The 14,879-nt window shown below is 38.1% G+C and overlaps 1 protein-coding gene across 2 annotated transcripts in view; it reads right to left on the reverse strand.

Moving 5' to 3' along the window:
- Window positions 1-335: 335 nt before the first annotated feature.
- The window catches only part of LOC119616621, a 33,340-nt gene continuing 18,796 nt past the window's right edge, over window positions 336-14,879 (reverse strand). Inside the window, exon 6 of one of the 2 annotated variants that reach the window (XM_037973073.1) lies at window positions 336-597. In XM_037973073.1, the coding sequence (XP_037829001.1) occupies window positions 527-597 (71 nt within the window). In that variant the 3' untranslated portion in view covers window positions 336-526. The remainder of the gene's footprint in view (window positions 598-14,879) is intronic. The other variant, XM_037973071.1, reaches the window with a different exon arrangement.

Consider the following 14,879-nt stretch of genomic DNA (forward strand, 5'->3'; position numbering starts at 1 on the left):
GCTAAAGTTTATTCTTGGCAATATGGCTCAATAAGAGAATGGCAGGGCTTTTGGAAAGGGATAAAGGTAGAAGTGAAAAATAAGGACAATAAATCACAATCATTTCTTTCTACCACCTTCTGCTGGATTCGATGTGCAGTTAAGATCTTATTCCCTAACTGTGTCCTAGGCATGGATCCTTGGGCTCTGTACAGAAGACCAATGCTTGAATTAACACTAACTTTATACACTAACTCCATACAGTTTTATATACAATTCAGTTCATTTAGATACCACCATTTCAGAACAAAAGTTCTTTATTGACACTGTTCAACAAAAATAAGTTCAAATACAATTCAAAATAGATTAAAAATAAAATCCATTCACAATCAATTCAGTCCAATTATAATAGTTCACATAGAGTACAAGATGAAATGCCAATTAGTAAAAGATATCTATCTAAGAAAGCCAGCCCGTTGCATCGAATCTTCACTTTGGCATAATCCCCATCCTGAGCAGCACAGCTCCTTTTCAACAGGAAGAGACCTCAAGCAGAACCAGAACCAGGGTAAGCTGCCGTCTGCCTTGACCGACTGAGGTTTAAGAGGACAGTAGTTTCTATGTGGAAAAGAAAAATATGAAAAACACAGGTTATTAATAGCAATAATTGCATGTATAATCATGACGAGTACAGAGAGTAAAGACAGCAGCAGAGTGAAGAATTGTGATCAGTTTTTCCTCCAGCAGTTTAAGACTTTATGTAGTCTAAGCCTATAGCATCATGACTAAGGGATAGCACAGGAAACTCAAGCCAACCCTAACTATAGGATTTATCAAAAATCAAAGTCTTAAATCTAGTCTTAAAAGTAGACAGGGTGTCAGCCTCCTGCACAGAAACTGGAAGTTGGTTCCACAAGACAGGAACCTGATAGCTGAAAGCTCTGACTCAGTTCTACTTTTAGAAACTCTTGGAACCACAAGTAAACCTGCAGTCTGACAGTAGGGTGCTCTGTTAGGAAAATATAGAACAATAAGGTCTTTAATGTAAGATGGAACTTTAGTTATTCCAAGCTTTGTATGTTAGAAGGAAGATTTTAAATTATATTCTGACCGGGAGCCAATGGAGAGAAGCTAATACTGGAGAAAGGTGATCTTTCCTCCTAACTCTCATCAGAACTCTAGCAGCAGCATTTTGGATTAACTGAAGACATTTTAAAGAGTTTTTTGGACATCTAGATAATAAAGAATTACAATAGTTCAGCCTAGACATGACAAATGATTGGACTAGTTTTTCTGCATCATTTTGGGATGTTTCTAATTTTAGTGATAATATTCAGGTGAAAGAAAGCAGACCTGGTTGCACTTTTAAATGTGGAGGTTAAATGACATACTCTGTTCCAAATTAGCACCAAGATTGTTTACATCAGAATTGGTCTAATTAGTCCCCCCACCCCCAAGAAAATGAAAGACTGCTAAGTTTGTTCCTAAGATGATCAGGTCCAAAAACCACAATCCCTGTCCTGTCAGAGTTTAAAAGCAGAACATTAAGAATCAGCCAGGTTTTTATGTCTCTAAGACAAGCTGGTAATTTAAATAACTCATTGGATTTATCAGGTTTCATTGATAAATATATCTGAGTATTATCAGCATGACAATGAAAATTTATCCTATGCCGTCTAATAACTTTACCTAACTTTTAGTGCTATAGCACTAAAAATAGTTATGTAAAGTGATAGAGAGACAGATATACATTTTATGCCATCTTTGATACAAAAAAAAGACAAACATACATGGATATTCTATATACGGCTGATGCCATCACAAAACATTTGTTCTACTTTAACAATGGGTATGACGTACTTAATGTTAAAAAAGCCAGAGTTTAAAAACTGATAATATCAGTTCAAATCTTTCATTAGTACCAAAACTGGAAAAAGCTCTACACAACTGATGTTATCTCAGTTGACACTGATGATAATCGAAGCTGTGAGTCTTTTGAATAATAGATTTTACAGGATGTTATTTTGTTGAGTTTTTGTAGAGTTATGATTAACTGTCTACACCTGTCCATCAGATGGCTGAAAAGGAAGTTCAAAAGGCTATAGACCTTTAGATATGTGTGCATCTGGAGTTCTTCTTTCATATTCGTCTTTTCACTTCATCCCTCAGTAAGCAGTCCTTTCTTCATCGTGACAATGCTATCTGAGACCTCGTCGGAGCCACCCAGACAGCCAGCTTCCCCTGTGTTCCCATTTGGTCACCTGAGAAAGTCTCAACAATGGTTATGTAGACGTTATTCTACTGTCAGCTTAGTTCCAGACCAAGCTGAATAATGTGTGTTTGTGTGTGAGTGGGTACACGAGCAGACTTCGGGGAGTACTGCAAGAAGTTTTTAGATCTGACTGAAACATTCATATTCTTTTATGTGATAGCATCTTCACCTTTTGTGCTTAATGCTTGAAATGGAAATATGTGATGGCAGAATATCAGAATAATCAAGAATCTTCCAACATTGTTCTTCGACTGTTGGTGAATATTTAATCCCATCTTATTCCTGTCTAAACAATTTCTTTTTTTCTTACTACAGTTTACATTGCTGTCTTGTGTAGATACACAGATTTTACAAAAGGATATCAAGAAGAATGCTAAGATAGAGCTTTGAATAATTAGGTCAATGGTAGTGATGGCACCATGGCAGCTTGCCCACGATGCAGTTCTTGGTTTAGATTGGTCAAAATTAGTGCTCTAAGTGGGCCAGTACTCTCTGGTACTCAGTACTGGTAATTAAATTTTCATCCTTAGTGTACCATCACTTTTTATAGCATATCGCCCCCTCTCATAAATCTGCCCGGTACTTGGCATCAGTTTCACCAACTGTAAACTAAAGCTAAATATTAAACTGCATTACCCACAGGATGTCCATTAAAACATGAAGTCATGACCTGCTCTGTCCTGCTTCTGACTGGGTCAAATATATGGAGTCAGGGAATGTATGGCTCTCGAGGAACAATGATTGGTTAAATGTTAGGTACAAAGATCCAAATGAGGAAGAACTGGTCAGAACTTTGTGAGTGTGTTTGTGTGTGTTAGCGAGAGATTTCTTCACTTCTAGCTGAGTATAAATCCAGCTTTACTAACATTCAGACAGCTGCTAATTGACTGTTCTTTTCTGTCCTATTCAAACATTAAGGGGTTGATAGTTTTACTGGAACTTTGTTTCCCAAAATGATTTAAAAATTACTAATATCTCATGTAATTAAAAGGCCTGTCATACCTTCTAAGATTGTGTATTGCTCACCGCCTCTCATTCCAGAGTTTTAGATTAAAATCATTTTATGATGAGACATGATGGAGCTATTTTAGTCAAACCTTGAGAAACAATGTGCTTGGAGTATGCACTGTGGATGACTCCAGCTACTACCACATCAAACTTTAGTTCAATATCTATAAACTGCCTGGGTTACAGACATTTTTTGTTTTCTAAAGTCAGCTGGTTGTGGCAGTCACACTGAATGGAGTTGCTGTCACATGAGAATCAGTTCTAGATGTACATGCAAAGGTTATTTCCTGAAAGTATCAATGAAATCTGTCAAGTGGTCCATGAGATATGTTATTAATGATACAGATAAATGAATATACACAGGGGCATGAGCAAAAACATAATTGCTCTGCCTTCTTCTCTGGTGGTAGGCGATAAAAAGTGCGGGTGCCCATATGATGCTTCAGGTCTTTTATCTTTATGCATCTTATAAACTAAAAACTATTATCCTAAAGTACATTTTCATGTAAATGCAGTATTTGCACTTTTAAGACAAAAACCCAAACTAAAAGATTAATGAAAATACAAAGAGTAGAAAACAAATCGTAGATTGTCTCAAAGGAAATGATCTGATTTAAAATGTTTTGTTGTTGTAGCAGAAAGTCCAGCTTGTTTTCAGTGACCTTAGAGATTGTGGAGCAGAGAAAGACAATCCTGTTTAAGCTGAGAGGGCTGGGGAGAGTTTAGAAAACTGCAGACAGCAAAGAGGGGGTCACAGATAAGATCTCAGGTGGGATAATTATCTGATGTCCCAAATCCCGCCTGACACCCTCTTCTAATCCTGGAAGGAAGAGAACACAGAGATAAGTCCAATTATGCTCTAAACTTTTCTCTCTTGTTATTCCTACATGAGGTTTTTGTGTGTCGGAACGTGTGTTTGTCTTCATGCGCTGTATGTATTACCAGACCATGCCTGCTGAATGGATTTTCCTGCATGTTTTTTGCTATAGGGAATGCAAAACCACTGCTGTATTATTCTGTCATCTTGAAACAGAACCTTAAAACGTTCTCAAGTCAAAGACTAGTAAAATATTTCCTCCAGTAAAATCTTTTTTTTCATATTGCTAACTTATCACACACTGCCAAAGGCAGAAAGATGTTTTTGCCTATGTGTGTGTGTGTTTGTTAATATATTATTAAAGCAACTGGAGAGCTGGGTCGGACTCTCAGACACAGCACTCAGCTGGTTCAAATCCTACCTAAACAACAGGAACTTCTTTGCATCAAATAGGCAACTTCTCTTCAGAGTGAACAGAAGTCACATGCGGAGTACCCCAAGGTTCAATCCTGGGACCCCTTCTATTTAATATCTACATGCTCCCACTAGCCCAGATTTTAACAAGTAATAACATTAGTTACCATAACTATGCAGATGACACACAGCTCTATATTACGATGTCACCAGGTGACTCTGAACCTATCCTAGCACTGAACAGATGCTTAGAACAAATCAATGTGTGGATGTGCCAAAACTTTCTCCAGCTGAACAGAAACAAGACTGAAATTATTATCTTTGGACCTAAAGAGGAACGATCAAGAGTCAGCGCGCAGCTTCAGGTATTATAGCTAAAAACTAGTGATCAGGCCCAAAACCTGGGTGTAGTAATGGACTCAGACCTGAACCTTAAGGGACACATAAAAACAGTTACAAAGTTGGCTTTCTACCACCTGAGGAACATCTCCAGAATTAAAGGACTAATGCAGCGTTCATCTTTAGTCGTCTTGATTACTGCAACAGTGTCTTCACAGGTCTGCCAAAAAAATCAGTCAGACAGCTGCAGCTGATCCAAAATGCTGCTGCTCGTGTTCTCACTAAGACCAGAAAAATAGAGCACATCATCCCGGTTTTAAAGTCCCTACACTGGCTCCCTATAGCTCAGAGGATAGACTAATAGTTTATAAATCGCTGAACGATCTAGCGCCACAGTACATTAAAGACTTACTATTGTCGTATCAACCCTCCAGAACACTCAGGTCTTCTGGTTCTAGTCTACTTTGTATCCCCAGAACAAATTATCATAACATGCAGGTTTTTGTTTTGTTGTTTTTTTTGGTTTTTTTTTTGGAACCATCTCTTTATTAAATTTTATAATTTCAAACAACAGTCAGTAACAACAAAAAAAACCCTGGCACGTGCCACCATTAGTCAAGTGTAACAAAACAAATAAAGAAATAAAAGATTCAACAGTGCTCAGTTCAAAATGATCTGACATCATGCACCTCCCCCAGGTTAAAAGCCTGGAGCTCCACACTCTTCAGTAGTTTTGAACTGATAAAGCTCTCAGGACTGGAAGCAAAACATCTTCAACTACAGAATCAAAGTTCAGTTTTTTTGTTTTATCAAAAATGTTCGGATTCACCATATCCTGGATGTCTGAGAATCCACACCAGCATAGTAAGTTAACAAGAACTGTTTGTAAGTTTAGGAGATAAGTCCAGCTAAAGAATTTGCTCATAGACGCTGTATTTTGCTCCAACTCTTCACTCCATCAGACTGATTATATTATATTGAGCTGATTCAAGTTGATAAACAAACATTCACTTCTAATATGATCCTTCCTCAAATTAATCTGACAATCTGGCAGAATTACCATCATTCTCCTGACTTAAACTTCAAAGTAAAAATGCTTATCAAACCGCAGAAATTGTGCAAAGTCTTAAAACTTAGACCCTAATCTCCAACATCCTGTTTGAAAAATTCTCATGTTTTAGATAAACTAACAATCAAAGTCTTCCCTTGGATTATAAAGATCAATTCTTGCTCCAGATCATCATCCGTGTTAAATCATTCTGAAGTGAATATAATTATTTTAATCTAATTAAACACAATAATCATTTAACACCAAAACTCATAAGAGTACTCCCAAATTCTTAGTGTTCATTTTATTGTTTGTTGTTGAGTTTATTTGGATTCATTGTAATTTTGTAATAAACTCTTAAAAAGGAAAGTTTGGTCTTTAATGGTATGAGGTAAGCTCCCTGTAATGAATGAATTCAGCCATCAGCTGTAGAGATTTGATAAATAATAGGGGTGAATAAATAAAGGAATCTAAATATGACTGATTTCTGGGAAGAGATCAACCTGTTATGGATCTGTTAACTAGATCTGGTGCCCCCTCTGAGAGCTTAAACAGTAGTAAAAGTAAATCCACTCTTCTTACTTCATCTACTACACATGTGGAAAACTACAGGAGTAAACTCTTTAAAACTGCACCATTTGATATGGTTCAGGATAATCTTTATGTTTGATTTCATGCTTTGCGATGAGAAGCTTTAAGAGATTAGTTTTCTGTAGTTGTTTCAGCTGATTTTAAAGAAACTCTCTATTAAAGTCCTAGCAGTAGATCATCTCATGAAAATGCCTGAGTAACTACGATAATTGTGTTGGATAATGTCAGATGGCTGTGGAAGCCATCTTCAATAGGGTTGACTCCGAAAGTCATTTAGTCGTAGATATACATCCAATAATTACTTTGAGAGTTTTCTGAAAATTCGCCCATTGATTCACAAGACATTCAAAGGTACAGACACATTACTGCAAATATTTGCCCATCCATATGTTTATGTTGACTATTCTACAGGTGAAACACACACACACACATAAAGCAGATGCAGGCAGACTCACAGCTCAGTTTTAAAGCTTCAGTTTTTCCCTCTCCTGAATTAGCAGCTGTGTGAACGTGATAAAAAGTGACAGCTACTGCAAACTGTTTAGACTGGATGCGAAACACTCAGCTCACTGCTGATTAAATCTCTAACAACAGACTATTAACACCCAGGCAAATAGTGCCAAGTAGGTTAAAGGAGCCTTGTCTGATTTAATCCCACTGATCTGATCTGTCTTTGCTCCAACTGTATAAAAAGGCTCATGTTGGTTTGCAGGGATCTGATATCACAATTTGTCACACATCCTCTCTCTTTCGTTTCTTACATCGCATTCCTTCATTTTTTTTCACTCTGCTTCACCGGGATATGGAACTTGTTTTACTGTACATCTTTTAGCATCACATGCTGTAAACCTAAAAATTAAAAAAAAAATCCTCTTTACAGAGTTACTATATTTTCCAGTTAAACTCCTATATGGCATGTTTTTTAAACACTGGTTTAATATGGCATGGATATTAAACCACAAACATACAGCAATAAAGAAACTGATACAGCAACACTGAACATGATTTTTGTGGGTGCTATTCTTAGACAAAGACCTCATGAGAGAAAATTTTGATCCATGGGCATAATTTCCCTTTCTACAGAAAAGAATTAGGGCCACAGTGAAATAATTTTTCTTCCCCCAGAATTCAGACTTTTTTATCAGACTGCTAAAACTTGCAAAACTACCATTCATTATGTTTATTTGATTTCTTTAAACGTTGTGATTTTGTTATTGATTGGGTTTATTTTAATTGAAAGACAGTTATGCTTGAGATAGGTTTTTGCTTGCCAGCTAACTATTTTTTGACTAACACAACACATAAATCACACATTCTTCAACGCTTTCAAGAGAGAAAGAACGGGACACTGTGAGAAGTTTTAAATATGCCGCTCTTCATACAAACTATTGTTTTCTGTAGCACAGATGTCAGAAACACCCAAGTGTGTAGGACACATGATCATATATTCTCCATGAGACTTACGGACTACAAAATCTGCCATCTTTGCAGTCCTTTACTTTGTCTAAGGTTGATGTCAAAGCTGTCATTTTGTCAGCAGACCTCAATGACCACAAGATAATGCAAGCCATTTTGAGTGTCTTGTTCTTGCACACCTAGCNGCTGACAAACAGGCATCACTCCTGCTGATACTGACTGACACACACACACACACACACACACACACACACATACACTCTTGATAACACTGAGATAATCTTTGTTGTTGCTTGTACTTTGTGTGGATATAAAAAATAGTAGACAATGGTGTTTACTGGGTAAACATTGGTTTTAATCATTGTTATGTAACTGTAATAGATCCTATTGTACTTTTAAAACCTGTTTTGTCATCATTCTGTTTTGAATTGTGATTTTATTGGATGCAAACTGCTGTTTCACAAAGGTCAGTGCTCAGATTCACAGCTTCATTGTCTGCGTCATAGGTGTCAGATCTGTTCCTGATTGACAAAAAATATCAGCAGACACTTCAGACTGTGGCCCTGTTTACACAACACTGTTTTAAAGTAAAACTTGAACATTTCTGTTGCTTTTTAGCTGTTTGTATGCATGACAACGATGATCAGATTCTCTGACACCAAAACTTTTTGAATCCAGGTTTCAGGGTTGAAGTTTTTTAAAGTAAGTTTTTTAAAGTGCCCAGCCTCAGTGTGAAATCCCACCTCTGCTCTACAGACAGCAAAGCACTTTACATTCTCACTCATACATGATTGGAGGGTGACCATCCAACCCACTGGGCCAATTTTAAGCTGATAAAACCAAGACATTACAACAATTCTTCCCTATTATGAAAACAAAATGCATAACAGTTTTTATGCAACAAAGATAATAAAGACCTACACTGAAAACTAAAAGATAAGTCATACATGCTGTAGGATTTTAAACTCAAAAGACAAAATTTCCAAGTTCAACTTTGGAAAAATAACAACTGGAATGATTCCCAAATGGATTTACCTATTTAATGCCAATTGTAATTTATTACAAACAAACAAACAAACAAACTAAATAAATAAAGTAATGTGTGTTTGACTGTGAGAGACCAAGATGGAACTGATAGGTTTCTCAAAATTAAATGGCTCTCAAAGTGAAAAATCAACTGTGACATTTTCCTGACAGTGAACAGAAAATTTAATTAGCACAGCACCTTGAAGAAAACATCCAATCAGTGGAGAGCAGTCTGGTTAATTCGGCCAGAGAAAGTAATCCAGAAAAGGGAGGAAGCAAGGAGGCGAAGGTTAGCCTGCAATAAAAGCTGAGTTGGGAGGGAAAAGAAAATAAGTCAGTACAATAAGAAAGGGAGCCAATAAATGAAGAATGATGGGACAAAAAATTCTTCAGACACATCTTAGTTAATCTTGTGGTTCAGTGTTCCATGTATATGGAAGCCACACATAGTCAACGTCTTGTGCATGATACATGTCAGTGGTTCCCAACTGTGGTTCTTGAGGAACACTATCCTGCATGTTTTAGTTGTTTCCCTGATTTGACACACATGATTCCAATGAGTGAGTGATTAACAGGCCTCTGCCGGACTTGAAGACCTGCTGAAAAGGAGGGAAACAATGAAAACATACAGGATGGTGTTCCTCGAGGAATGGGGTTGAGAATCACAGGCCTAAACCATACAGGATGGTGTTCCTCATGGAACAGGGTTGGGAACCACTGCTAGTCAATAGGCACTCAGAAAAAAACTTATTTTACTTAAATAAACATATCTCATGCATAAAGTGAAAACAGAAGACAAGTGTAATCTGTAATGAGCCTCTCAACAAGCCCAGTCTAACATTAATGGGGGAAAAAGGCTGTCACAATGAGCTAGCAAGTGTTGTAATCGCTTTAACCAGAACAGCACACAACTACACCTTATAATAATTAATAGCAAAACACCAGGCTCCAAAGATGAGTTTAATTTTTTTAATCTGCTATTCATGGTCTGATCTAAGAATGGCTGCAATGTTACATGTAAAACCTTTCAAGATGGTGGCACAAATTTTCAGCTTGGTAGCATAGATTGCGCAGGGACTGACCACTCCAGTGTTTTTCTAGATCAGTGAGCCCACCTAAAGTTAAACTGTGTATCCAGTCACACTGCTCAATGTCTGTTGGTAGTGTCGGGATGTGTTACGGTTGAATAGGACACTTATGCAAGGACTAAATGAAAAGATTTATTAATGAAAAGATTTATCCTCTTAGCTTCACATGAAGCTGGAAGGAAACAGGCAGGGAGACAAACAGGATGACTGAATGAAGCTAGAGTGAGGACCAGGAGTTTAAATAGGCTGGGAGTGGTGAGGTACGTGGCTGCAGCTGAGACTACATGTGTGAATGAAGGAGCAGTGCTGACGATTGGAGCTGACTAAGAAAAAGTAACTAACGGCACCAAGAAACACTGGGGACCAAAACTGGATAATCTCAAGAAACCGTAATAAAATAGAAAATAAACATAATAAAAATACCTTTAAAGTAGTAAACGATAAACATGAAAAAAAACACAGATCTTGACAAGTAGTCTGTACATTCACATTCATAAGTGGTTAGCTTACTTTACACATGGATACGCTATACATGGAAAGGCCCAGTGATGAAACAGAGATTTGTGTCTCATAACTAACTCTTGTCATCAAAGTGGGGGAGTGTAGGAGTACTTCTGACTTCAAAATAGCCTTAGCTTTCAGAGATCATTTTTAATTGACAGGTTTCTGTCTGTCTGACATGATTTATCTGCTCCTTCTGTTTGTATGTGAATTCATTCCACTCCGCCCCAATGTGTCCAATTTAAGGGCTGCTTTGCATGCCATGTGCATTACTGTGCATGCCAATATTGTTTATTCAACAGTAACAGGTTGTGTCTGGGTACAGTGCGATTGCTGCAGATAAAAAAGAGCTTCATATTTCACTCAAACATTCTCTTCCCGTTCTTTTTTATAACTCAGCCTAATTCTCCTTTTTCCTCTCAGTCTGTCTTTAGTTCTGATGCTGCAAAATCCTTCCCAACCCAATTAGAGTGTATGTAAGGTCCCCGGAGGCCCTGTGCCGACAGGTCAAAATAGAAAGTGGCAAGGGACCTGAAGAAACAATCACAGCCCCTCCACCCCCCATTCAACAAAATCACAGGACAACAACAGCAGGTCATAAATCTGCCATGGAATGGTGAATAGACACTGACTTGTTGGACACTGGGAAATAAAAACTTTGGATGGGTAAAAGAAGAAACAGAAGCACAAACCACCGACCTCCAGATACGTGATACTGAAGTCACAACATGGTGAGAAGTGCAAAAAGAGAGTGAAGCTACAATGTGAACAGTGAGACTTTAAAGACCGATTATGGCACGTTCCCCGTTCAAGCATCAGGTAAAACCTCTAATGTGAAGTTTTTTGTCAGGATTTGGGTTTTGTTTTGTTTTTTTCTTTGAGATTTCTTTTGTATTTAGGGTTATTGTTTTCATATTGTCTTTGTATTGTTTCTGCCTCTTGTGTTCTGTCATCATTCACTTCTCCTCTGTTTATCTCTTGTCTTGCTACCACGCCCATCTTCACCTGTTCCTAGTTGTAATCACTCACCTGTTCCCACTTCCCCTCAGCTTTAAAACCTGGTCACTTTCTCCACATCCTCGCTGGTTCATTGTCTCTAATCTCCCATGGTTCTCGTTTCTTGCCTCACCTCACCTCGCCTTGGCTTTTTGTTTAGTTTTGCTGCACCGTCAGCTTTTTGTTTTCTTGTTCTTTTGTTTAAAAATAATTTTTGATTTTTTTCTTCACTTTACAGTGAGTCTGTGTATTGGGTTTGCCGCCACTCTCTCCGTCTGTCATGACATAATGAACCAGCCAGAACAGAACCCAGCAACTCATGGCCACCGTTGGCGAAGGAGGATACGGGTCTTCACAACATCTTCGGTCGCGGCGGTCCCTACACCACCACTGGCCGCGGCAGCCTCCACATCTCCACCGGCCACTGCAGCCACCACGCCTCCATTATCATTTTCCGCCCACATACAGACCTCTGAGATTTCCCCCGCCAAGCTTCTGGACATTTTTTCTGAATTTAATTCTGAAATCTCTCACCCTCTCTCTTACTTTTTCCGCACTTTACGATGAGTCTGCGCATTGGGTTCGCCACCAATCTCTCCGCCCGTCATGACATATTTACAGTTCAGCAGCTCCACATGTAACCACTTCTACTTTGTTTTGTAGGTTCAAAGAAACACCATACCAAACATGCACTGTCACAAAAATGGAATCATGTCAAACAAATATATTAAAAATACAAGTTTTAAACATTTGCTTACTGAAAATGTTTGAATGAGTGTGTTTTCAGTCTTTTATTTTTTTAAAATGGATTTGAAATATGTTTGTTACAATACATATACATAATCTAAGTATTGTTCTTTCCACATGAGACAGCTAAAGCTATGAGTGTATTTTCTCTTCTACCAGGTGCCCTGTTGATGAGTGATTATGTAAACGTAGCCACATCCTACCTGCTACAGAAGATTCACTTACATCTAACTGCCTCTTTCACCAATCCTGTTTGCATCTGCTTCTAATTGTTGCCTCAACAGTTGACAGAGTGGCTCAACATGTCTCCTATTAGTCAGTAATTTTTGTTATCGATAGCTCCTCATATTTTGATTGGTGCACTTGGAATGGTGCTGAAAATTAATCTAGTGGTCTGGACAACAGACCCCAAGGAACCTGTTTAATTAAACTGTACTAAGAGCAATCAGTAAGAACTTTAATCTTTAGATAATAAAATAATTTCAAGTTGTACTTATTTATTCAGAAGTATTAATTCCCACATCAACCAGATTTCTAAAAGACGTTCACTCTGCACTTACTCTCCTGTGAAATCTGTGGGTTTTTACTTTTTGATGAGCTCGGATCCTAGCTCAAGGGAGTTGAGCTAAAATCCTGTTTTCCACCCAGGTGTAATTTTTCCTTTATGGCGGCGTTAATGCACACATAAGTTAATTTGCTAAATTATCCACTTTTTTACTTAATTTAACCTACACCCTTACCAAGGTTTGAGCGATGAAGTATCTTCTTGAGCAGAAAAATGTGGTGCACAATCCTAATGAATCAGCCTGGAGGTTTTTGAAGAGTTATCCCTGATTGTTGGATGGTTACACGGTATTTTGCACGCCGTGTGGTAAAGTGCTCCAAATGAGACGTTGAAAAAACTGTTTAAAATTGTAAAACAAAACAAAAAAAATTCCCACATAAAACACAATGTTATTAGTTCTTACTAGCCCAATGGTAATCCTGTCACCAGAGTCCAATATGCTCATATCTGAGGATGGGGGAGGGGGTGGATGGATTAGTGATGGATTGCAAAGTCCAGTTGAGCATATTGGTTCCTTACTAAAAGATGGCCTGCAATTCACTCCCAGCTAAGGGTGGATCTTTTCCTCCCAGACTCCCTCTTTGCGTCTCACTCCACCATCATTTTTAAGAGCAAAAACTGGTTTATGTGTCAGAAAGAATGATGGCCATCGTCAGACTGCAGCTCATCTCTGAGCAGTATCCACAGCGATATTCACACTATCTCTGTTGATATGGACTGTTTTCTTTTTAACTCAGGCTTTTACCTTGGGCCCCAAGCAAACAAGAAAAATGAGAGAAACTTCAGTCCTGAGACATGAAGGCAAACTGATGTTCTTCATTTTATATGGCTAGAAATAGATCCACGTTACAAAAGCACTGTGTGGTGCTTGGGGGATATTTGTTGTGCTTTCTTTTGAGGTAAAACAGTTGCCTAAGCTTTTATTGTGAAATATTTTTTGACATGCTTTAGTACAAAAACATTGCAATGAAACAACACTCTTAACGTCATTACACATCTTATTCTTGTATCTGGTTTCAGAAAGCAAAGTGAGATACTCTACTCCATTCCAACCCAGTGTTTCAGAGAAAAAACTATGTTTTCCCCCAAATGTGTTTATAATAAATGAGTGTAATTTGTATTTTTACATAATCCTAAGACTCCAAGGAACAGAGGAGAAGAGTGGAACTGAATTTATCACTAGACCCCATAAAATTATCTGCAAACAAAACAGGGGAGGAGACCTGGGAGCTACGTATTTAATAAAACCCAGGTAAGCGATCAAACTGGGATTTTATCCTGGTTTTACTTATTCCTGAAATGGTTTCACAAAACTTTCAACATGCAAGCTTCATGAGGATTTGTTTTATGTCGTTAGCCTGCTCCAGACCAGGCTGAAATCCAGGTTTAGATATCCAAGAATCCTGTACGACAAAGCAGGATTAGCATCTTAGTGAGGTAACTTCACAGTCTAAACACTTCATCCAAGATGCAGTCATTACAGCACTATTCGTAGCATTATAACTAAGATATGATTAATTTGTCTGCAACTTTAAATTTATAATAAACAATTGCAGTCTGAGCTACACTTCCCAGATGCTTTGTTACAAACCCTGTCTGAGCCTTAATGTGTAAGGACATGGACCAACCTTCAGTCCGGTGAGCTTTAAATACTAAAGTTCATTATCTTTTGTATAAAGGATTTACAAGAATCCATGAAAGTGAGATAGGAAGTATACATTTTTTCCATATAAAATCTTAGCCCTGCCATTCACCACTGCCCTTGGTGGAGAATCTCACTTTTACTGCAGGACCTCCTGTTCAAACTCAACACAGATGTTCCTGTACATTATTCCAGCTACTTGGTTGCATGTACACTTTGCCTGCCTGCATCTTACATCCTGTTATTATGTGATGGACTGTCTCTGGGACATCTTTGCACAGCCTGCATCTTGGGTCCTGTCTGATATGGGAGACCGGCCTTTATTGCTTTGTGCTTCTGTCCTGTTCTTCAGTCAAGCCCTCTCTAGCCACTGTTAGAATATCTGTCTGTCTGTCTGTCTGTCTGTCTGTCTGTCTGTCTGTCTGTCTGT

The sequence above is a fragment of the Kryptolebias marmoratus genome, linkage group LG21 (assembly GCF_001649575.2).
Source record: "Kryptolebias marmoratus isolate JLee-2015 linkage group LG21, ASM164957v2, whole genome shotgun sequence".
In the NCBI taxonomy this organism is placed as follows: Eukaryota; Metazoa; Chordata; class Actinopteri; order Cyprinodontiformes; family Rivulidae; genus Kryptolebias; species Kryptolebias marmoratus.